The 12,485-nt window shown below is 35.4% G+C and overlaps 1 protein-coding gene across 1 annotated transcript in view; it reads right to left on the bottom strand.

The window, feature by feature from the left end:
* Positions 1-1,847, bottom strand: part of LOC110038457 (ultraviolet-B receptor UVR8-like) — a 60,855-nt gene extending 59,008 nt beyond the window's left edge. The window contains 1 exon segment of the mRNA XM_020743307.1: positions 1,632-1,847. Within this exon segment, the coding sequence (XP_020598966.1) occupies positions 1,632-1,818 (187 nt within the window). The 5' untranslated portion in view covers positions 1,819-1,847.
* Positions 1,848-12,485: the final 10,638 nt, after the last annotated feature.

A 12,485-nucleotide genomic window follows, 5' to 3' on the forward strand; every position in this document is an offset into this window, starting at 1 on the left:
TATATATATATATATATATATATATGTGTGTGTGTGTGTGTGTGTGTGTGTGTGTGTGTGTGAGTTTGACATTTTTTATATAATTAGAACTGGTGATATTTTTTAAGAAAATTATAGGTTTTCCTTAAAAAAAGAGAAAATTATCAACCAAATATATTTTATATTTTAAAAAAAAAATCAAAATAGTACCAAACACGTTTTTTAGAAATATAAAACAGAAAACAAAATAAAAACTAAACTAACTAAAAAAACAAAAAGTGATCCCAAACAGAGCCTTAGATTTATAATGTTTTTCATCTACTTTCCTATAATTTTGGCTAAAACAAGTTGCAATGTTTTGGTTTATAAATAAAATCTACTGTCATTAAATTTCAGCCTTATTAGTTGTATTCTTGCATTGTCCAAATAAATTGAGATGAGCTAAATGAGAAATAAGTTGAGAAATTCTCAATTTATGACAATATTTTGAATAAGCTTTCAAAGATTTGTTGAGTAGAAAACAACAAAGAAGATTGCCATGCATAAAACTATTGAGAATCTATTGAATAATTAATCTATTGGATCATTCCGGTGACCTCTCCTTAATTTGATTGAGTTTCTTACTAATGAAAAGTCTTGGTTTTTCATGTTTTGTTGGAATCTTCGTGCCTTTTTTTCTCTATCTTGTGGCCCAAATGCTTCGTCTTTGGTCTTTGCCATTAATTCACACTCACCACATCTTAAAAGATATTAAATTCAACTTTTTCTATACCAAAATCTTACTAACATAATTGGCTAAAAAGTAAAGATAAAGAAAATGAAGAATGAAACTCTAAGCTTTCATTGCCTTGCAGAAAGTGCAACACTAGAGCAAGTGATTTGAATGTGTTTTTGATTTGAACTCAAGGCTCAACATTATAAGAAAAGATTAAATTTTAAGAAATTAGCAAATTTCACGTTAATCACAAATGAATATTTGCTATAGAACAAATATTTGCTAGTTCTAGTTCTGGATTACTTTAAATCTAGATAATGATTTTGAAAAGAGGAACATGTTGGCGTGAGGTTGCTGGCAGACTTCACTAGGGCTGGCCAAGCATATAAGAGCATGAGTGTGAAATGGCATTGGGCAACTTGGCCAAGAAACCTTGATGCTCAATTGAAAAATATCTTTGACTAACTTGAACTTAGGAGAAAATTCATGGCGACTTCAGCAAGTTGATTTTTCATGACATAAGCGACTAGCCTTGAAAGCAGTCTGCTGAGAACGGTCAACTTGCTTTGCCCTTTAGTGAAAAAGACCGGCTACACTTGAACCTGCCTTGAGTGATATTTGGGCGAGCACCGTCTCCGCTCCAAGCTAAGCTCGCAATGTACTGCTACAATGGTTAATAATTGTCCACAACATATCAAAAAAAAACTTCAGACCTAAACAGGGCTGGCGGGTTGATTACAAAACAAATTTAGCAGAAAAGCTTAATGAAATCAGCAGCCCGACAGGAATTAAGATGATCTAGGATTTAAATCGTACAGATTTTTCAAACAACCACAATAAATAGATAAACAGGAAGCTGTGCCCAGGCAAAATGAGAAGTGAGATCAAGCAAGCAACAAAGAATGAGAGAAAAAAAAAGAAGGATTCAATAAGTCACCCGAAATGGCCATAGCGAAGCCGCATCCACCCCCGGACACGTCCCTCCACGCATCCCCGGCGGCGGATTCTGGCCGGCGAACGGGAACCGGGTTCAATAATGGCGATCTCTCAGCAGATACTCCGGGAAGATAGCCCCACATCAGTACTACTTCCTTTTCCTTCTCTTTCTCCTCCAACATACCCATCTCCCTTCTGTCCTCCTCCAACTCCTCTGCTCCACCACTATTCCACCACTATCATTCATTCTCCCACTTCCCTTCTCACTTTATCAACTACGCTTCTCCAAGAAATGACAGCCGCGTTTTCTGCCTTCTATCTTTAGTCTTTCGAACTCATTCTCACTTATCTGCAGTACTAGCCCTCGTACCAGGAAGAGGAACGACCGTGCAAGAAAGCGAAACGGCGAAAGAAAACAGGGAGAGCGCCGGTAAGCCCTAGGCCGAATCATTTGCTTGGCGAATGCTGGTGCCACGTAGGATGGTCATCTGTGTGTTTCTTGACACGTGGTGAAACAGCGACCGGGAAATTCTCCTGGGCATTTCTGACCACGCGTTCACCAGATGCTTCTCGAAGGGCTACCAAACCGCATTGAAACGGATACCAATCGTGGAGGAATTTTTTATACGTTATTATTTTAATGGCTACGGATAAAACAGTTCGATTGAGAGATTGGTCCCACGAAAATTTTTAGAAAAATTTACATGAATTTAAAAATATTCTATTTGTCACCTACGAGGGATAGAGTATTGGACATATGAGAGAAGTAGAGGAAATTTTAATTCTATGAGGGATTGATCATTGGTTCTTTTTATGAGGGATCGGTCGTTGGTTCTCTCTATGAGGGATCTGAGAATCTGGTTGAGGGAATTGATGACATACACCATTCCTTAGAACAGGTGTCTACTGCTTTCTTCGTTCGAATATTCTTTTCTTTTGTCGGCCCATGATTCGACCTAACAGAATGATGCTTGGTGTTTCTATCTTTCGATTGTTTCGATGTAATTCTTTGGTATCATTCTAATGCGATCCTTTGAATTTCCTTGATTCTTGTGGTCATAATTTCAATGTAAATATTTAATACTATAAATATTTTATTTCTTTAAAAATGACAACTGTTATAAGAATAATAGAACTAAATGAAAAATTTTATTTACTTTTTTATGCAATAAGCACTTGCAATAATTGTACTCCCTGAATTCCTGTGTCAATATTCCCTATAAATAAGGCAAGATTAGTGTTGTGTGGAGTGATACACCTAAAATATATAGTGTTTTTAGACACATTTTTATACCTATTTTTGAGATGTTGCCCTTTAATGGAAGGTATTTTTGTGTTTTTCTTGCAGATACAAATAAAAAGGTGAAAAATACTTAAAGGAGTGAAAAAGGATCAAATTTGGGGCAAAAAGGTGAAAAATGTGCAAATGAGTTTTGGCGCCTAAACGCCAGATCCGACACTTAAGCATCGGTTAAACAAAGAAGGTCACGCCTAAGCGCCAAAGGTCTCGCGCTTAAGCGCCAGTGGCAGTTACTAGACGAGTAATTCGATTTCTGTGAATTTTGAAGAGGTTTTTGAGGCACTCATTGACTTAATAGGTGGTTATAACCATCATGGACAAAAATTATCACGAAATGATGCATCTCTTTGGGAAATATATTGAATTGGGACACATTTTGTAGAGTTTCCAAGGCACTTCTTGGAAAACTATAAAAGAAAGAAGAGAGGACTTTGAAAAGGGTCCTGAAAATACTTGGAAAGTTTTGAAAGTTCATCAATTTGGGGAGTTAGTTCAGAAAGATTTTCAGGCACCACTTTTACTTTTACTTTATCATTTTTGTTAATTTATTTTGAGTGATTGAAAAAAAAAATATTTAAAGGAACTTTAAGAGTTTGGTGGAGAACTTGAGATAAGTTTTTATATTTTTATTTTGAGACTACTTTTAGTTTTAATTGAGACTTGTTGTTGGTTTGACAATGATTTCTACTTTTAAACTAAAGTGTGATTTTATTTTCTCCATGGATTCTGAGTAGTTTTCTTTATATTTCTTTCGCTGACAACCCTTTCATCAAAGGATTTGCAATCATGAGATTGATGATAATATGCTCAATTGACACTCTATGTTTCTGAACTTCTTCCTTAACGACAAGATATTTTAATTCCATGTATTTAACACCTTTGGAATACTTATCATTTTTTAAAAAGAAGACTGATACAAAGTTATCACAGTAAATTTTCAGCGGCTTGGCAATACTGTTCAACAATTCAAATACCGAAAAAAAAATTCCACAGCCATAATCCCTGAATTGTAGCTTCGAAGCATGCCACAAATTCAGCTTCCATAGTGGATGCAGCAATGATGGACTGCTTCGCACTTTTCCATGAGATTGCTCCTTCATCCAAAAGGAACAGATAACTAAATGTTGATTTTCTGGTATCAGCACAACCAACAAATCTAAATCTGAATATCCTATCACTTCAAGATAATTAGATTTTCTATAAGTAAGTATGTGGTCCTTTGTTCCTTACAGGTACCTCAAAACTTTCTTTGCAGTTTTCCAATGATCTATTAACTCTAAGTCATAATGAGCTACTAGTGCCATGATAATTCTAAATGAATCTTTCTTAGAAACTGGAGAAAATGTTTCTTCATAGTCGATGCCATCTTTCTGTGTGAAACCTTTGCAATAAGTTTGGTTTTATATTGTTCAATATTGCCATTTGAGTTGCGCTTAGTCTTAAAGACTCATTTACACCTAACTCTTTTACAACCTTCAGGTAATTCAACAACATCCCAAACTTTGTTATGATCCGTCAATTTCAACTCATCTTTCATTGCATCTAACCATTTAGAAGAATTTGCACTTTCTATGGCTTGTGAAAATGAAATTGGATCTTCATTGACTCCCAAATCAAATTCAAACTCGTTTAGATAAACCACATAATCATCAGAAGTAGCAGACCTTCTTTGTCGTTGAGACCTTCTAGGTACAACTTCATTTAGTTCATCTAATGTAGGTTCATTAGTGACAGTTTCATTATGAGGTGTTTGATCATTTATCTGTTGTTCCTGTAAGTTGTCAGACTATTCAGCAACTGTAGGAATAACAACTTTAGAAGAAATTTCAGGTAAAAAAACTTAAACCTTAATTTCTTGGATTTTCAATTAAAGTGAATCCAAACTCCCACTAACTTCACCATTTTCAATGAACTTAGAATTTTCAGCTTCAATAATTCTCATACTGCGGTTAGGACAATAAAATCTATACCCTTTTGATTTTTCTAGCTAATCAATGAAGAAACTACTGGTTATTCTTAAGTCTAGTTTCTTTTCATGTGAATTGTAAATCCTTATTTCTGCTGAGCAACCCCAAACATGCAGGTGCCTTAAACTAGGTTTCCTTCTCGTCCATAGTTTAAAGGGAGTCTTTGTAACTACCTTACTAAGAATCATATTTAACAAATATGTAGCAGTCTTTAAAGCATGCATCCATAATGATAAGGGTAAAGAAGAATTACTTATCATACTGCTAATCATTTCCATCAGAGTATGATTTCACTTTTCTGCAACACCATTTTGTTGCGGTGTTCTTGGCATAATGTATTGAGTGCATATGTCATTAGTTTGAGGGAATTTAGCAAATAGACCTGGACATTGTCTAGATTCATCGTACCTTCCATAATATTCACAACCTCTATTGGATTTGATGATTTTCACTTTTCTGTCTAATTGTCTCTCAACCTCAGTTATAAACACGTTTAAGGCATCTAGTGATCGAGATTTTTTCATGCAATAAGTAGACATACCCATAACATGAAAAGTCATCTATAAAGGTGATAAAGTATTTTTCTCCACCAAAAGATGGAACATCAAAAGGTCCACAAACATCAGTGTGTATAATTTCAAGGAGCTGTGTGCTTCTTGTGGTAGCTTTCTCAAGTGTGTGTTTTGTGAGTTTTCCCTTAATACAATCCACACAGATGTCAAGATCAGTGAAATCCAAATCATTAAGGATTCCACTCTTTATCAATCTTTCAATTCTTTCTTTGGATATATGACCCAAACATTTCTGCCACAAAAAAAACTGAACTTTCATTCATAAAACTGCGTTTAGTACCAACATTATAATGCAAGGTCATAAGAGTCTCAGCGAAAAGGTTATCAAGTTTAAGCTTATATAAACCATCAGAAAGAATACCAAAACCAATAAGATGATTGTGTTTAAATAAACTGAAACATCCATTCCCAAATTCAGAAAAGTGTCCAATATAATCAAGTTTTGACAATGAAATCAAATTACGAGAAACAGAAGGGACAAAGTGTTTGAAAAAGGTCTAAATGATGTCCAATATCTAAAATCAATTGATAAGTTCCAATGGCTTCAATTGGAGCTTAGACTCAGTTTCCCATGAAAACAAACTATTCATTTGGATTTATGGTTTGGGTTGTAAGGAATCGCTGCATCGTATTAGAAATATGAGTGGTACAACCAGAATCAATCCACCAAGTATTATAAGGAACTTCTACCAAATTTAATTCAAAACATACAAAAATGCAAGGTTTACCTTTCTTTTCAAACCAGTCTTTGCACTTTTGACACTCATTTTGATAGTGTCCAAGCTTTCTACAAAAATGGCACTTAATTTCCTTATGTTCCTCTTTGTGAATTTGGGCATATGACACATTAATCTTTAGTGGTCCTTGCTTGCCCTTTCCATATTTCTTTCCAGGTTTCTTTACAGCTCTTCTTTGATGACCCATGAGATTAATGAAGTGATTTCCTCCTTTCTTAAGTCTTGCTTCCTCTTGAATCTTGCTTCCTCTTGAATGACTTCCTCTTGAATGATCATACATTGCAATTCATTCACATTCCACTTATCTTTCATAATGTTATAATTCATGTGAAATGGACCATAGTCGGAAGGCAAGGAGTTAATAATAAATTGCACAAGGAAATTTTCATTCACTTCCATTCCCAGAGTCTTAAGTTTTGCTGCTATGTTCGTCATTTCAACGACATGCTCATGCATAGTAAGAGAACCATCAAATTACATGTTGGTTAATGTACTTAATAATGTTCCAATAAGAGACTTATCAACAGAGACAGACTCAGAACAATCCTCAGCAAATTTCATGAATTCCTTTGCATTTTTAGCGTTAGAAAATATTCACTTTGTGTGTTTTGCTACAGTCATTCGCATAAACATTAAGCTTAATCTGTTCGATTTCTCCCAATCTTTATAGAAAGATTTCTGCTCAGCACTGTTAGAATTAGTACGAGCAGGGGCTTCTCAATTGTGAGTACTAAATCAAAATCCAGAACACCAAGGTGAAATTCAACTTGGTCACGTCATTTAGAGAAATTAAGCCCATTGAATGTCTGAACAGATGTAGCTTACGAATGAAGAGAAACAGGGTAGATACTGCAAAAAATAAAACATGCTCATACATCAATGCTTTGAGTTTTAAACTTAAATAGATATTCATGTTCAATTAGATTAAATTAAAAATTTAGTAGTATATTGAAAATCTCTTTTGTGTGATATAACAATGCACAATAATAAACATAATTGATGCTTGAATTCTTAGTTTAACATAATTGGTAATTTTTTACACTTAAATTAGATATGCATATTATCTTTGGATATATAAACATATCTAACCAAGTATATAAAACTTATAATCAACCTTTGGGCGATCCACAAATATTTTATAATCAATAAATTTCAATATACTCATAATTAAATATAAAATTGTTTCATAATAAGCATCACATACTTATGAGTAATTGAATTTATTTAATTTGATGTCTATTAAACATACTAATTTGACCACTTTGATGACTAACAAATTAAACATAATATAGACATCGAATAAATAATAATATCTCAGTTCACTGGTTAACTTTAGTGATTTAATTCTAAGATCTTATTTACAGCAAAAATTTAATGCAATTAACATAAATAAAATTAAATGAAAAATCACAAATTCAACAATTGAAGCTCTGATACCACATGTTAGGATTTTAAATTTATAAAATCTAATTTCATGAACCAAAATTCATTAAATTCATAATGACCAAGATATTTGAATTCATGATTTTCACATACCTATAACGAGATATGCATACCTATATTCAGGATCGTAGAATTCAATTTAAAGAGATAGAATTTCTTTCTCTAATCCTTATTTCTTTCTATACTTTTCAATGGAGAGAAAATATACATTTCATCTTGGAAGAGAGAGGACCCTTAATTAATTAAACTATCTTAAATTCTATTGGTCAATAATCATCATGATGGATGGTGGTTAATAATAAATAATTAAGAGAAAGGTTGTCTCTTCCCAAGAGACTTATCTTTTCTCTTATAAAAAAGAAAAGGGCCCTCTCTCTTCAAAGATGAAATGTATCTTTTCTCTCCATTGGAAAGTACAGAAAGAAGTAAGGATTAGAGAGAGAAATTCTATCTCTTCAAATTGAATTCTACGATCATGAATACATGTATGTATATCTCGTTATGGGTATGTGAAAATCATGAATTTAAAGATCTTGGTCATTATGAATTTAATAAATTTTGGGTCATGAAAATGGATTTTATAAATTTAAAATCCTAAAAGATGCAGATAGAGGATTACCTTTATGGGAAGAAACTCCATCTTCCGTTATTAGGGAAAAGACTTGAAAGAATGGATGAGGCTGAATGGAATCTGTTGGATCGACAGGTTCTAGTGGTTATTCAATTGACTCTATCGAGGTCTGTTGCACACAACGTCGTAAAGGAGAGGATGACTGCAGATCTTATGGCAGCCCTGTCAGGTATGTATGAAAAGCCATCGGCGAATAATAATGCATATCTGATGAAGAAGTTATTCAATTTGAATATAGCAGAAGGTAAGTCCATTGTACAACACTTGAATGATTTCAATACTATTACAAGTCAATTATCATCTGTGAAAATTGAATTTGATGATGAGATACGTGCACTACTCTTGTTGGCTTCATTGTCAAATAGTTGGGAAGCTATGAGGATGGTTGTTAGTAATTCTGCAGGTAAATCAAAATTGAAATATGAAGATATTCGTGATTTGATTTTGGCTGAGGAGGTGTGCAGGAAAGATTCTAACAAGATCTCAGGTTCAAGTTTAGTATTAAATATTGATTCCAGAGGGAGATCACATGACAAAAACTTAAATAGGGGAAGATCAAAATTAAAGAACAAAAGCAGGAGTAAGTCAAGGCCTGGTAAACAAGTAACTTGCTGGATTTGTAGCAAAACTGACCACATAAAGAGGAATTATAAGAATCCTAAGAAGATGGAGAATGACAGCGCAAATGTGGTAACTGAAGAATCACATGATGTACTACTGCTGGCAGTTCATAGTTCTATTGATGACTGAATACTAGATTCAGGAGCTTCTTTTCATACAACTTTCCATCGGGAATTGATGTGGAATTATGTTGCAGGTGACTTTGGGAAAACATATTTGGCAGATGGAGAAGCTATGAACTTGGTAGGGATGGGAGATATTGACATTGCACTTCCAAACAAAAACAAGTGGACTCTGCAAAAGGTTAGACACATTCCTGAACTGAAGAAGAACGTTATTTCTGTTGGGCAGCTTGATGAGTGTGGACATTCAGTAGTGTTCTCAGATAGCACTTGGAAGGTTACTAAAGGAGCACTGGTATTGGCTCAGGGTAAGAAAACAAGTATGCTATATATGACTACTGTTTTAATTGACAATGTTGATACTACTGTTGCAGAGAGCACAACAGAGTTGTGGCATTGCAGACTTGGCCACATGTGTCAGAGATGTATTAAGTAGCTTTAGTCCAGAGGTAAACTACCATAACTGAAGTAAGTTGAATTTAGCATGTGTGAGAGTTGCATTATGGGGAAACAGAGAAAGGTCACTTTCTTTAAAGGTGGTAGGACGCCAAAAACAAAAAAAAAAAACTGGATCTTTTACACACAAATGTGTGAGGTCCTTCTCTAGTGGAATCTCTTGGAGGATCTTGTTACTACATCACATTTATTAATGATCATTGCACAAAGGTATGGGTTTATTTATTGAAGTATAAATCTGATGTATTCAGTGTGTTTTAAGACTTGGAAGGCCATGGTTGAGATAGAGACATGTTTAAAGCTGAAATGTCTGAAGTTTAACAATGATGGTGAGTACATTGATGGTGGGTTCAAGGAGTGTTGTGCAACTCAGGGAATCAGAATGGAGAAGACCACTCTAGGGACACCACAGAAAAATGGTGTTGCATAGCACATGAACGTGACCATTAATGAGCAGGCTAGAAGCATGAGATTGCATGCTGGACTACCACCTACTTTCTGGGTAGAAGCGGTCAGTACTGTTGCTTATTTGAACTGTAGTTTATTTGATCAATAGGGGGCCATTTGTTCCTTTAAACTGTGAATTACGTGAATAAGTCTGGAGTGGGGGAGTGGGAAAGAGGTAAAATTTTAGGTAAAATTTTCTCACCTTAAGACTTTTGGATGTCTTTCTTAAATTCTCATTAATCCTGAAGCTCAAACTAAGCTTGAGGCTAAGTCAAAGAAGTGTTATTTCATTGGCTAAGTGGGTGAGACATTTTGGTAAGGCATTTGGATATCGTTTCTGGGATGATCAAGGTCAAAAGATCATAAGGAGCAAGAATGTGATTTTCAATGAAAATGTTATGTACAAGGACAAGTCGAGTACAGTTTCTGAAACAACACTGAAGGAATCTAAGTTGGTAATATTTGGAGATTTACCAGAGCTCACAGTGCAGGGCAAAGATGCAGGTGACGAGGAGAGTGGATCTGGGGCATCCAATCCTATTGTTCCACAGTCAGTTTCAGAGTAGTCTACCCCTACAGTTGCAATTTATAGGTCAGAAAGGGCTAGTTGTTCTCCACAACGTTATTCTCCAACTTTGAACTACATTTTATTGGCAGATGGTGGAGAACCTCAGAGTTATGAAGAAACCTTGCAAGATGAAAATTCGAGCAAGTGGGAGCTAGCCATGAAGGAAGAGATGGATTCTCTGCTAGAAAATCAGACTTGGGAGTTGCCAGAACTTCCATCTAGGAAGAAGGATTTACACAAGTGGGTGTACTGGGTAAAGACTGAGCATGATGATAGTAAGAGGTACAAGGCTAGACTTGTTGTAAAGGGTTTTCAACAGAAGCACAGTATTGTTTATTTTGAGATTTTCTCTCCTGTGGTGAAGCTTACAACCATCATAATGGTACTGTCTATGGTGGCTACTGAAAATCTCTTCCTTTAGCAGTTAGATGTGAAGACAGACTTTCTTCATGGGGATTTTGAAGAAGACATCTACATGCACCAATCTGAAGGGTTCGTGGTACAAGGAAAGGAAGAGTCAGTTTGCATATTCAAGAAGAGCTTGTATGGTCTGAAGCAATCTCCTAGACAGTGGTACAAGAAATTTGATAATTTCATGCACAGTGCAGGGTACAACATATGTCAGGTAGGTCACTATTGTTATGTCAGGTATTTTGATAATTTTTATATCATCCTACTATTTTATGTGGATGATATGATTATTGTAAGTGCTAGTATTGAGGAGATCAATAATTTGAAGGAGCGGATGTCAAAGCACTTTGCAATGAAGGATTTGGGAGCAGTAAAGCAAATCCTTGGTATGATAATTGTCAGAGATAGAGTCAGAGGTATATTGAGACTCTCTCAGGATGAGTATGTGAAAAAGATACTTAGCAGGTTCAAAATGGATAAGGCAAAACCAGTTGGCACACCTTTGGGAAGTCACTCCAGACTCAACAAGAATCAGTCACCCAAGTCAGAGGAGGAACAAGATCACATGAGTAAGGTTCCTTATGCTTCAACTATTGGTTCACTTATGTATGCTATGGTTTGCATCATACCTGATATTGCCCATACAGTGAGAGTTGTTAGCAGATACATGAGTAATCCAAGAAAGGAACATTGGGAAGCAGTGAAGTAGATCTTGAGGTACTTAAGTTGCTTTGCAGAAACTTGCTTGTGTTTCTTAGGAAAGAGTTCAGAGATACAGGGCTATGTTAATGCTGATCTAGCTGGAGACATTAATACTAGAAGAAGTAATACATGCTATATTTATACTATTGGTGGCACCGCAGTATCATGGGGCGCTAATCTGTAGTAATCTACAAAAGATAGATTCGTTGTCTACTACAGAAGCTGAGCACATAACAGTGTCAGAGAAGCAGTGTTAGAGGCTGCAAAAGAGATGATATGGCTACAACTTCTTGGAAGAATTGAGCAAGAAGAATCAAAAGGGAATTCTCTACAGTGATAGTCAAAGCGCCATATTCCTTACCAGAAATCCAGCATTTCATTCCAGGACTAGGCACATTCAGATAAGTATCACTTCATACGATCATTGTTGGATGACAAACGATTGATGCTTGAGAAAATTTGTGGAAGCCAAAACCCTGTTGATATGTTGACAAAGGGTGTTACTCTTGAGAAACTGAAGTTGTGCGTAGCTTTAGTTGGTCTTCTGGGGTGAATACATGGGCCTTAAGTTGCAAAGGTGGACGATAACACGTTTGAAGAAAATGGCAACACCACTAGTGGAGGATGTTAGTTTGAGGAAGAAGACATTATAGTCAGTGTACCGGTCTCCAAGTAAGAGATTTGTTGTGTGGAGCCCGATTAATATTGAAATAAATAAATAGCGAAAAGGAAAATAATTGCTCCATGATTCTCCATCTCGCGTGATATCTTCTGCCCCCTTTAGTTCGTAAAGTCTTTTGCTCTAGTATCATTCGTGAACTACCCGTCCAGCTCCCATCCCATCTCGCTTGTGAAATCCTATCTCTCATGTGTGCGAA

The sequence above is a fragment of the Phalaenopsis equestris genome, unplaced genomic scaffold (genome assembly GCF_001263595.1).
Source record: "Phalaenopsis equestris unplaced genomic scaffold, ASM126359v1 Scaffold232902, whole genome shotgun sequence".
Classification (NCBI taxonomy): Eukaryota; Viridiplantae; Streptophyta; class Magnoliopsida; order Asparagales; family Orchidaceae; genus Phalaenopsis; species Phalaenopsis equestris.